This window comes from Propithecus coquereli, unplaced genomic scaffold (assembly GCF_000956105.1).
Source record: "Propithecus coquereli isolate 6110/MARCELLA unplaced genomic scaffold, Pcoq_1.0 Scaffold39, whole genome shotgun sequence".
Classification (NCBI taxonomy): Eukaryota; Metazoa; Chordata; class Mammalia; order Primates; family Indriidae; genus Propithecus; species Propithecus coquereli.
In genome coordinates, this window is record NW_012149618.1 from 4,129,778 (window position 1) to 4,142,569 (window position 12,792).

The following is a 12,792-nucleotide window of genomic DNA, read 5'->3' on the forward strand; positions in this document are numbered from 1 at the left end:
CATCTGCCTCAAGAACTCTTCTGCCTAAATGTTAATATTTATCATTTACAGCCCGCCACTGCCCCCTTTCAAAGGTGAACACAGTAAAATTTATGACAGGTGTGCTATCGGAACACAGAGGAGCATAAAAGCAGAAGGCAGTGCCCTAGCCCGTCCATCTGCCGAAGCAGTTCTTCTGGAGGCCTGGGACACCCAGAGTGTTCTGGCATGGGGCTGCGGCCAGGCGTCTTCCTCCTGGAGCTCCTGCTGCTTCTGGGGCAAGGTAGGTGTGCCTTTTGCTCAGAGGACAACCGATGGCTCGGCCCTGTTGGTGTCCCATGTTGGTTAGGCAAGGAGTTTGGGAGAGAAATATGGGCTTTTGATGAGATAAAGCACAAAATGTCCAGCTCAAGCACAAGAGGACTGGTTTGCTTCTTGTTGAATGGGGTGCAGGGGACACCTACAGAGTGTCTGAGGGTGAAGCCCCTGCAAAGGCGGTCGGGGTGAGGCAGGTCTTGGGATGGGTGAGCAGTAGACGGGCAGCAGCACCACAGTGGGGGGAAAAAGCCATGGGTGTGCAGTGACCAAGGCCTGGACTCTAGTTCTTTGTGCTGTGGGGCCTTGGGCAAGTTGTTCTACCTCCCTGGACCTTGATTTTTGTCATCTTTAAAATGGAAATACTACTACTAAGCTCATTTTGACCATTACTATTTATGAACTTTGTTTTGTTTTGTCTTTTGCTAAAAGGACAGAGGAAGGCAGATTTCTGGATGATAAATTCTAAAGATTGCCCACATTCTTTAGTTCTACCAAATAGCCTATTGATCCTTGATAGAACTGAGCCGGCCACCAGCCAGGGCTCTGCATCCTTCCTGACTCCAATGATTGTGAGCAGATTGCGCCTCTGCCACGACCCCTCTCTCTGCCCCTTTTCTGCCCATCCCTGGCTCTCCCTCTATTTAGGAAGGCAGAATCTTTTAAACTGAAAAGGCCTTAAAGATGATCTTTCACCCTTTCCAGATGAGAGGCCAGGGCCCAGAGCTGGAAGCACTTGCCCTTGAGCCCCAGAGGGAAAGGAGGAGGCCTGGGACAGAGGCCTGGGCCTGTCCAGGGGTCCGAGGCTCACCTGGGGCAAATCAGTTACCTCTCTGAGCCTCAGGGGAGCTGGGCTGGGGAGAATGAGGCCAGCTGCGCCTACTGTGCAGGGTGATTGCATTTTCCTGATTACTAATGAGGCCGAGGAGTTTTCGAGCACTGTTTATTGATCATTTGAACTCCTCTTTTGTGACGTGTCCTTTCGAGTTTTTTCTCCATTTTTCTACAGGTTTGTCTTTTTCCATTGACTTTTAGAAGCTCCCCCTGCGGCTGTGCACTAGCTCTTTGGTGGTTCTGTGTATGGCAGATACCTTCTCCCTCTCTGAGGCTTGTCTTTCCACTCTTTTTACGGAGACTTTGGATGAACAAAATTCTTAATTTTGTGAGAATTGATGAAGACCACCCAAATGAGAACAAACAAAGACAATGTATTGAGAGCTCGCTGTAGCAAACCATACCTGCGTTTGGCTGAGATTCAAAGGCAGGCGGAGGAGTGGGAAAAATTTACAGTGGAAAAAGGAAGGCTTTTAGGCCCTCTCTGATAGGAGCCTGTTGGCGTGGAGAGGTTTGGAGACAGGCTAACGAGAGGCAGGGCATCTGCAGTGCCTTGTTGGGAGCGTACTTGGCTTTCTCTGGTGGGTCCCCTTGGATGTAGGGGCAAAAAATAGAGACGATGGCTGTCGTTAGCCAAGTTCTGGCCATTCTGGGCCGATTGCCGCCCAGGTTGTAGTTTGGCTTTCTGGGCTGGTCACTGCGGATTTGGGGTCAGAGTTCTATCATCATATATGGTCTGGCCATTGTCCGTTTGTATATTCTGTCTCTATTTTTAAGTACCATGACTTTTTAATCTTTCCCCTTACAATTTGTGTGCTCTTTGTGTCTTAAGAACACCTCTCTTATCTTGAGGTTGGGAAGATATCCTAAATTTCCTTCCAAAAGCTTTATAAATTTGGTTTTCTTATTTAAGTCAATCCCAATACATGCAGGATTGATTTTGTCTGTGTGTGAATGGTGTATGAGAGGAACCCAGTGTTATATATTTTTCCTGCAGATACCCAGTTGTCTGAGCAGTAGTTATTGAAAAGTCAAGTATTTCCGCACTGTTCTGAAGGGCCACCTCTGCTCATATGCTAACAACTCATATCTGCTTCCACCTGTGCCAGAACTTTCTTTTGCTCAATTAGTCCATTTGTCTGTCTCTAGGCCAATATTACATTGTTTTAATTCTGTAGCTTTATGGTAAGTTTCATTATTTGATAAAAGAAGTCTTCATGTTTTTTCTTCTTTAGAAATGTCTTGGCTTTGAATTTCCATACAAATTTTACTATCAGCCTGTCAATTTTCACCAAAGAAAACCTGTTGGGGTTTTGATAGCCATTACTTTGAATTCTGTGACTCAGGTTGGGGATAAGCCATCTTTACAATATCGAGTTTTTCAAACCATGACTGTGTATTTAGATCTTCTTTAATGCCTGTCAAAGTTTTCTCTGTTCTGGTCTTGCACATAGTTTGTTAAGGTTATTCCTAGGTATATGATACTTTCGTATGGCAAATGAATTTTTAAAATTTTATTATGTTTGTTACTGGTGTATAGATTGATTTTTGTGTTGATTTTCAACCCAACTAAACTCTTATAAATTTTAAGAATTTATCTGTATTTTTTTGGATTTTCTATACATACAATCCTGTCAATGATGATTTTGTTGAATTCTTCCCTTTCAATCTGTATACATTTTATTTCTTACTATACTGTGCTGGCTGGTGCCTGCATTGCAATTTTTCATAGAAGTGATGGTTGGAAGCATTTTTATTCCCAAATTGTAATGAAAAATGTTTAATTTTCATCAGTAAGTATGGTGTTTGCTAAAGGCTCTTTTGTAGATATTCTCTATAAGAAAGCTCTATTTTGCTAAGAGCATTTCTAAAAATGAGTGGATGTTGAAATTTAGTATTTTCTGTACTTTTTGAGATGATTGTGTGATTTACTCCTTTAATCTGCTAATGTAGTGAAGTAAATTAATTGACATTTTATTACTTTTTGCTTATTAGATTTATCAAAGACTGTACATTGCATTTGTCTTGTCTCTTTAATCTCTTTTAATCTAGACTTGTTCTTTAGCCTTTTTGTTTGTCACTTTCTTTTCTGTCACTGAGAATTTTAGGCTGATTTTTCTGTGTATGCATACCTCAGTTTGGATTTGTCCAAATTGCTTCTTTATTGCTAGAATCAGATTAAACTCTTTTGGCAGAAATACAATATAGATCATATCGTGTCCTTGACGCATCACATTAGGGGACACGAGTGATGGTGGTAAATCCCCTCATTGGTGATGTTAAATTTGATAATTTGGTTAAGGTGGTGCCTGCCTAATTTTTCTCTTGTGGGGATTTAATACTGTTAGCTGGAGTGTCTTGGAGTTCCTCTACGCAGCCTTTTTTTCTATATGAGCAGCCTGGACTTCTTTACATGGTGACTCAAGGCCCCAAAAGAGCACAAATAGAAGCCACAAGGCCTTCTGATGTCTAGGCCCATAAGTCATTTCTGCTCCTTCTATGGATCAATGCAAGTTTCAGGGCTAGCCTACATTTAAGGGGAAGGAAATAGACTTCGCCTCCTGTTGTTTGTTTGTTTGTTTTCTTGAGATAGGGTCTTGCTCTGTTGCCAGGCTACAGTGCAGTGGTGTCATCATAGCTCGCTGCAGCCTCAAACTCCTGGACTCAAGTGATCCTCCTGCCTCAGCCTCCCAGAGTGCTAGGATTACAGGCATGAGCCACCATGCCCAGCCTAGACATCACCTGTTGATAGAAAGAATGGCAAAAGTCACATTGCAAAAGGCCATGCAGAATGGGAGGAAATGCCATGGCTGTCTTTGGAAAAATGTATCACAGTCTGTATTGTGTATTTCTGTTCCCCTAGTTCATTAATTTATATAAATGGATCTTTCTTGGCATTTTGAACGTATCCTGAATCTGTGGTTTGATAGCTTTCATCGGTTTTGAAAAATTCTCAGCCAATATCTCTTGAAATACTGCCTCTACTCCGTATCGCCATCTTCTTCTTCCGGAATGCCAGTGAAATGTTTGCGTGGCTTTCTCACTTCACACACCGTGTCTCTTAACCTCTCTCCCAACCGTCACATGTTTGTCTTTCTGTACTACATTCTAAGTAATTTGTTATGGCACATCTTCTAGTTTATTCACTCTTTCGGTTGTGTCTAATTTTCTTTTAAACCCAATCATTGAAGATTTTGAAAATTGACGATGTTATTTTTCAAATTCAACTTATACCGTTCTTCACCCAATTTGTAATTTTAAAAATATTGTCGAGTTCCAAAAAAATTCATTTATTTTTAAATCATAGTAATTTTATAATTTTTGCCCAATAATTTCAGTATTCAAAGTCTTTATGATCTGTTTCTGTTCAATTTTTTCTGCTAATTCTTGCTCATAGGTACCTTGCTTCTTTATGTACCGTACTGGGTTATTTTTTATTGGATGCTGCTCAGACTCCTTGAAAATTTACTTAGGAGATTCTTTAAGGCCTAGGATAAGAGTGAGTGTCTTCAGAGAAGATGTAAGTGTTCATTTTGTCAGGCACTGGGGACATTAATGTTTGATTACTCCAAACTAAATTTATGGTGTGAGGTTCCCTGGAACAGCCAAGCCCCATGCTAAGCACTATACAAACATAACAGCATTCCTTTAAGATGGCCTGTGCTATTATTCCCATTTTACAGATGAGAAAACTGAGAAGTTAAGTAACTTGCCCAAAGTTATTCAGCTAGTAAGTCCTGAGCCTGAGTCCAGAGCTAGTGTCTTTTGCTACCACCCTGCATGACAATAGAGCCCAAGGAAGGAAACAACCAAAATTAGATCTTTTTTTTTTTTTTTTTTTTGATGGAGTCTCGCTCTGTCACCCTGGCTAGAGTACAGTGGCATCATCATAGCTCACTGCAACCTTAAACTCCTGGGCTCAAGCAATCCTCTTGCCTCAGCCTCCCAAGTAGCTGGGACTACAGGTGTGTGCCATCACACTCGGCTACTTTTTTCCTATTTTTAGTAGAGATGGGGTCTCACTCTCTTGCTCAGGCTGGTCTCCAACTCCTGACCTCAAGTGATCTTCACTCCTTGGCTTCCTGGAGTGCTAGGATTACAAGTGTGAGCCAGCACACCTGGCCAAAATTGGACTTTTATTTAAATTTTAAATGGACTCATATAACACATGAAAACAGATTCTTGCTTTGCAAGTTTTGGCTTATAAAACTAAAACAATTACCTCAAAACTGAAATTGGCAAGAAATCACTGTATCTAATAAAATTCAGTTTTTGCTAGAATTTTATTTTCCTCAAATGGGTCAGAAGTTCCCCAGGAGATTGTCATGCCTGTGGGGGAAAAACCTTTGTTGCCTTGGTAACGTGCCCATGACAGGTCTGTCAAAGCAAAGCCAAAGAAGGGAGCTGAGTGAACTCGTTGTGTGAGGAAAGGAATATCTTATCATTACTAAAACTAGTAAAGCTAGTCAACATTTGTTTTGCAAGAGCCCAGTGTCCTTCCTGGAGATTGGCTTCCTTTCCTTTCCTGGAGGCAATTTTTCCCAGCCTTCTAGAAATATTATCTTTCCAAAGAAGAGTGGAAAGGGATATTTGAGAACTTCTGGTGGTCAAAGTCCTTCAAATTATTGGTGTGAGAGGGGAGGGAACTGCTCAGGTCACCCATCCTGGGAAGCGTGACTCTCTACACTCCATTGCTTCGATTCCCATCCCCCACCCAGCTCCAACTCTCACACTCAATGCCTACTCTGAGCAGCAAACGCAGGCAGGGATTCTCTCTGGGGGCTCAGAAGTTCTCCTTTCCTGGCATGTCATCTGTGCCTTGTAGATTTTTTAGGACTTTATTGTCAATCATCATTTTTATCCAGTTGCATTTTTGCTACTGTCAGTTAACTGAGCTCTCTTCTAACAACCTGATTTGGGCTGAGCCTGGCTGGGAGGTACTGAACCAAATGTAAAGAACCCTCTGGGGAGGAGAACAGATTTGCGTAAAATCATGGGGGAAGAATTAAGCACCAAAATAGGTGCATGTAGCTGTAATAAAAGCAACAGGACTCAGAACTGAGAGGAATGTGGGCTGGAGAAGTCACACGTGGGAGGTGAAACTCCATCGCACACTGAAGGGTGAGCAGGACTAAAACACAAAGGCAGAGAGAGCATCCAGGGAAGGGGACCCCATGCCCAGAGGCAAAGTGGGCTCAGCGAGTTGGGTTAGACAGGGCTGGCTGGACCTGAGCGCTGGGCTGGTGTTGGGGGAGGTGAAGGGTTAGATAAAGTGGGATGTTAAATCCCGGTGCAAGGAGAACAACAGAGATTATCAGAGTACATTTTGGTTCAAAGAGACTTCTAAGATGATCCAAATCTTTTATTTTACATTTACCAAAACCGAACCATTCAAGTGACTGGCCCAAGGTCATACAGCAAACCTAGAATTTGGACTTGCTGTTATGGGAAGTGGGGAGCTGTAAAAGGCTCTTCAGCAGGGGAGTGGCGTGATGTGAGCGGTGTTTCGGACAGGATGAGTCTCACAGCCTCAAACATAAAGGTCATGAGTCAAAAGAGGCAGCACACAGGCGAGTAGAGCCCTGGCTTGTAGGGAGAGGCCTGGTGGGAGTTTGCTGGGCTCTGGGAATGTTGAGTGTTTTTCTGCTGCCCTCAGCCACCATTTCCTCCTGTATTCTTGCATTTTGGTGAGAAACGGGTCCTGAGCCTTCCCTTCCTTGCACCTCGAGTTCCCAATTGTCTCTGAGAGGAAATGTTCCTGATGGGGGACCATGCGGCTTCCCTGAGACTCCCTCCTGTTGGAGCTCAAGGATGGTCATGCCTGTCCTGACGCGGCCTTGGGGCATCCCTGGCCCCCTTTGAAGTTTTGGCCCGGGGTGGCTGTGGCAAAGCTGGAGCTGCAGGGCATTGTGGGGGATGTTAGTATAGGAGGAGTCGGGGCTGCCACTGGCAAGGAACCACGTGTCATCTGCACCACAGGGCTCTGTTCTACAGACTGTTCTTCCCGGCTCTGGATCTGCTCCCCGTGCCCTTATCTCTGTTTTGTGCTGCTGTGACAATACCACAAACTGGGTAGTTTATAATGAACAGACATGTATCAGCTCACAGTTCTGGAGGCCGGAAAGTCCAAGGTTGAGGGGCCGGCATCCAGTGAGGGCCTTCTTGCTGCGTCATCCCGTGGTGGAAGGCAGACGGGCAAGTGAGGGTGACAGAGACAGAAGTGGGCAAAACTCTTCCTTTTATAATGAACCCACTCCCGAGATAGTGGCCTTAATCCAGTCCTGAGGGCAGATCCTTCGTGACCTAAACACCTCTTACAGGTCCTGCCTTCAACACCCCCACACTGGGGATGGGGTTCCCAGCATATGAACTTTGGGGGACACACCCAAACCGCAGCAATCCCCACGAGAAAATTGAGGAAAATGCGATCTGGAAATAAAACATTCCCTTGTCCAAGGCCAAAGGCAAAACTGCAAGTCAACTTTGAATATTTTCTCTCCTGTTAAGACTGCTTCCCTGTCTTGGGGCACAGGGTGTATGATAGTGGGTATCGCTGGGCGTTGGGAGGCGCAGGGGTCTCTGCCTGGAATGGAGTAGGAGCAGATAGTGGGGTCTCCCTGGGACCATCAGGACTGGACAGTGAGGAGAGAATCATGGTTTGGGACTTTGCAAACCATCTCTAATGGTTTTGTAATCTCATCAGACTGGAGGTTGTCTCTACCCAAAGATTGTGCCACTGTTAATCCTAAATCTTCTTTGGCCGGCCTGACGGTAGAGCTAGGTGGGCTGATGGTAAGAGGGCAGCTGAAAACATGGTCCACAAACGTGGCAAGAGAATGCGTTTCCATGTGCTGGGAACTCGGGGTAGGAGATGACACACGGAATAACTCTTTCTATAACCGTCTTTCAAAAACACTTTGGTCTCGGGAAAAGCATACCAGACGAGCTCAAGGACAATCGAGTTCTATACACGGCCCTGTTAGTAACTTGCTGACTGGTCTCGGGCAAGTTTGTTAACCTCTCTGATCTCAATGATCTGCCCACCACAGCTGTTCTAGAACTCCTAGACAAACGTTCAGAGAACAACCCAGCTACGCCAGAAAGGTTCTCCGGTCCTTGGTGTCACCTTCCACTGACTGTGGCATGTGACTGCCCAAGCACCCCGCTGACGGGACGCTGTGCTGACATCCCGAGCTCCTCAGAGCACCTGGAATTCTGATGCTAGAGCAGCCAGCCAGGCGGGACTCGTGGTGTCCCGACTCAGTGCCCTCAGCTACTCACACGGCACCTACTCACAGGTCTGCGGCAGCATCCTACAGGCCCTGTGTGTGGAGGGGAATTATGTGCTGCACGGGGTGACAACTTAGTCACCTGTGCAGCACACAGCCCCCAAGAGGACCTGCTTACAGTCCAAAACGGCGCAGGGGGTGACACTGGCTGACTCGGGCCTCCCCGTCCCAGCTCACCAGCACCGCTCAACGCTTCATGGATGGAGGTGCTGGCTTGAGGCCTGCCCTTCCTTGCTGGTGTGGTCTGTGTGTGCTTGTGGCCTCTCCAAGCTATAGAAATGCCAGGAGGGTCATAAACCCTGTGTCTGCTTAGGGTTGCTGTGAGGACATTACACTGTTTAAAGAGCCCAAGAATTTAACGTGCACTGAAGAATGACCTCAGTTCCACGGGTGCTGGCCTTAATAGCCCTCCCTGCTGCCCAGGAGAAGCACCTTCCTTTCATCCAGGGGGACCAGTCACCTCTCACACATGTGCAGCCCTCCCCTACTTACACAGCCCTTTCCTGTTCTCTGATCCTCACGACAACCCCGTGAAAAGGCAGGATAGCTGGTCTCGTTCCCATTTTATGGATGAGGAAGTCAAGGTTCAGAGAGATGAAGTGCTTGATCAAGGTCACAAGATGGTTGTCTTCCTTCAGTGATGGGACAGGGGCTGGGAAATTGTGCTCTGGACACAGTATAAGTAGACAAAACGGCAAGGAAATCTATAAATTGAGAGTATGCACCACTTTAATTTTGCTTTTGAAATTGCCCCACTCACTTCTGGCCAGCTGTTGGACTGACACACGTTGGGTTTCCTTATAGAGTCAGGCTCTTGACCTTGGAAGCACATGAACATTACTGGAGGGACCTCTAAAAACTGCTGCTGCCCGGCGTGGCCAGGCCCCAGCCCGGGCCAGTCAAATCTGAATCTCTGTGTTGGGGGCTGGGTGGCAGGTGATGGGTTGAGACCTCGGCTTATGAAGGTGCTTCCCTAAGGGAGACACAGGTGTGACTTTACCTAGCCAAAGCCTGCCGCTCTAATGGCCCCTTGTCGGTTCCAGAACCCAGTGGTCACAGCTCTGTCCAACTTGGGTGACTGACCTCAGCCAAACGTGTTTCTCAGAGCATGCACGGATGTTTTTCTCTTTCATTCCCATCAGGGTGGAAAAATACTTGTTCCCTTCCCTTCCTGAACTTACTGAGGTGGGAGTATTTCAGAGAGCTCAAAGCCCTTCATAGATCCATGAGCTTAATATTAAAACAACCTTCCAAAAGAGAAAAGTTCTCTTGGGGTTCCACGATTGGGGTTCATTGATGCCATAAGTACTTTGACAATTTCTTCCACAACACCTTGGGGCACTGGGTGAATAGGCAAGAATTTTTCTTCCCATGTACCTGGTAGCCAACCAAGCATGGGAGTGAGGGCCCAAGTCACTCCAAGAGTCAGTGGGGACAGGACTGAGGGGTTTCCATCTGGGTCTTCAGGTCTGGACACTTAATGTCCAGATTCCAGGCACAGCCTCCTTGCGACACTCCAGAGTGGTTATTATGGATGAATCGCATCACTGCGTTAAAAACATCGACTCCTGAGCACTTAGTTATATGAAGAAATTCTGGAATAGTGAGGCTGGAAGGATCTGAATGATGGCCTATGCCAAACACCTCTCTGATGCTAATTATAATAATTATAACTGCCAACTACTGCATTCTCGCCATGAGTCAGACATCATGCTGCGTGTTTACATGCATTTAATCCTCACGGCAGCTCCCCGAGGCAGGTATTGTCAACTTCACCTTATAGGTAAGGAAACGGAGGCTTGGAGAGTTTGAGCAGACTAAGGTTTCTAAGCTCTGAATCTTTTCTTGCTGCATGTGCCATGTATTCCCCACAATTCCCAGCCTCTGCTTCGACCAGTGCCCTGGGCAGCCCATTCTTGTTTGGGTAGCTCTAGCTCTTCTACCAAGGGGCAGCCCATCTCTACCAGTCCAGTCCTGGTTTGGGGGCCACATGGAACAAGACCTGCTCCCTTGGCATCCAGCCCTTCAGATACTGAAGGATGTTCTCATACACCCTCCTCGGCTTCTCTTTTCTGGTCTTCCCAGCTGTGTTTAAATGCAACATCTGGCTGTTTATGTTTCAACATGCCCCACCTATTCTGTGTTATTTTCTCCTCCTTCCTTGCCTCCTTTTAGGTGGTTTCACTGTTTCAGTTACACTACCCCACACTGCCCAACATTACCTTGCTGATTATACAATTTTTATTAATGGTTTTTAAGATTACAACATGTACCCTTGACTTATTCTAATATAACTCAGTATTTTTATCACTTCCCAGATAAGGGAAAATCTTATAACAGTTTAACTCTATCCAAATCTGCCTACATAGTAATTTGTTTCATATATCTTAAATCTACAATATATTGTTTTTATTTATATTTTGGATTAGCAACCTTTTTCTGAAAAGGGCAAGATGGTATTTGAAGATTTGTGGGTCATACATATTCTCTCTTTGTGTTTTTTTAAATGACCCTTTTAAAATGTAAAAATCCTTCTTATCTAAGGGGCCATATAAAAATAGGCTGTGGGCAGATTTGACCTATGGGCCATAGTTTGCTAGTCTCTGGTTCATACAATAAATGTCATTTTGGATTTACCTATATGTTTATTCTTTCTGTATTTCATTCCTTTCTATATCTCCCTGGGATCATTTTCCTTCTAGCATTCTGAATATGTCAGCACGCTGCCTTTTGGCCTGCATCATTTCTGATAGGAAGTCAGCCATTAACCATGATGTGGGTCTCTTGTATATGAAGAGTTGTCATTCTCCTGCTGCTTTCAAATGTTTTTCTTTGTTTTAGAACTACACCTAGGCATAGAATATTATAGTTGATATATCCAAGTAAAATTGTTTTTGTGTTTATCCTAAAGTTTTTTCAGCTTCTTTGATCTGGGGTTTAATATTTTTCATCACATGTGAGGAGTTTTCAACTATTATCTCTTCAAATCTTTTTCTGGTCCTCCTCTCGCCCCTTCTCCTGGGACTCATATGACATATGTTTATATGTTTGACATTGTTTACAAATCTCTGTGGCTCTGTTTATTTTTCCTCTGTATTATTTTAGACATGTGCTTCCTATTGATCTATCTTTAAGTTTACTAATTCTTCCTTCTGCCCTCCCAAGCCTGCTGCTGAGCCCATCTAGTGAATCTTTCATTTCACTTATTATACTTTCCAACTCTGGGATTTCCGTTTTGTGTAGCTTCTATTTTTTGTTATTGCTTTCATGTTTTTCTTTAATTCATTAAACATATATAATAGCTGCTTTAAAGACTTTGCCTGCAAAATCCAACATCTGGGCTAATTCAGAGTCAGTTTGCATTGATTGCTTTTTCCCTGAGCATGGGACTCACTTTTCAATTTTATGGTAGGCCTAGTAACTTGTTTGAAAGCTGGACATGCTTAATGAAATGTAGCAATTCTGGGTTCTATTATATTTTTCTGAGGGTTGCAGGTTTGTTTTTTAGTAACTTGCCTGGGCTTAAACTGAAATCTGTGTCCCATGTGGTATGTGGCTACTGATATTTTTGCTCCGTTTTTTATTTCTGATTTTTGGTTTTTAGCATAGCATTCCTAGGATCCACACCAGGGTCTGCATAGTTTAGCGGTCAGTCAATAATTTGAACAGAGGTTGTATTCAAACACCTTGGGCTTGTAAGCTTCTGTTGCTTGGTATGTGTGTCTTCCCAGTACACACAGAGACTTCAGTCATTCCGGGATATGTGAAGAGCATATCTCAGTCCTTCTCGTTTGCTGGACTGCCCCATCACAGTTATGATTGGTCTGCCTCTTGCCCCAACTGGGAACAAAACATGGAGCTAGCAAAGTTGTGGATTTCTCCCACTTATTCCTGTATTATTACACCATTTTTCACTGATATGCTGTCTGTCTTGTTTTTTTAATTTTCTCTTGGTTTTGGTTTAATCAGTGTTATCTCCTTGTTTAAAAAAAAAAATAGAAAGCCAGGCATGATATGTGAAAAATGAAAAAGATAATTTCATGCCCTGGTAGTATTATCCTCCATAAAGGCTTTGCTTTTGCTCTCGGCAGGCAGTTAGTAGGAGCAGTTCACCATAATCTAATCAGGAATCAAACTGCTTCAAGTCTGGACTTTAGTCTTTTTGCAGGTTGGTCTATTTCCAGTTTATCCCTACTCCAAGGGTCTAGCTCTTTTAAGTTCCAACTGAAATCCTGGGATATTTACCGGGGTCCTTCCTCCTTGGTGGATGCTGAACTCCAGTGTTTCCCCCTAGTTTCATGAAACTGTATGGAGCTCTGCGCAGCATCTCAGCCTCACCGCTGCTGATTTCTGTTGTCCATGATTTGACAAATGC

General features: G+C 44.4%; 1 protein-coding gene across 1 annotated transcript in view; it reads left to right on the forward strand.

Annotated features, from left to right (window-relative positions):
* The first annotated feature begins 207 nt into the window (after positions 1 to 207).
* The window catches only part of PLB1 (phospholipase B1), a 119,075-nt gene continuing 106,490 nt past the window's right edge, over positions 208 to 12,792 (forward strand). The window contains exon 1 of the mRNA XM_012652416.1: positions 208 to 262. Within this exon, the coding sequence (XP_012507870.1) occupies positions 208 to 262 (55 nt within the window). The remainder of the gene's footprint in view (positions 263 to 12,792) is intronic.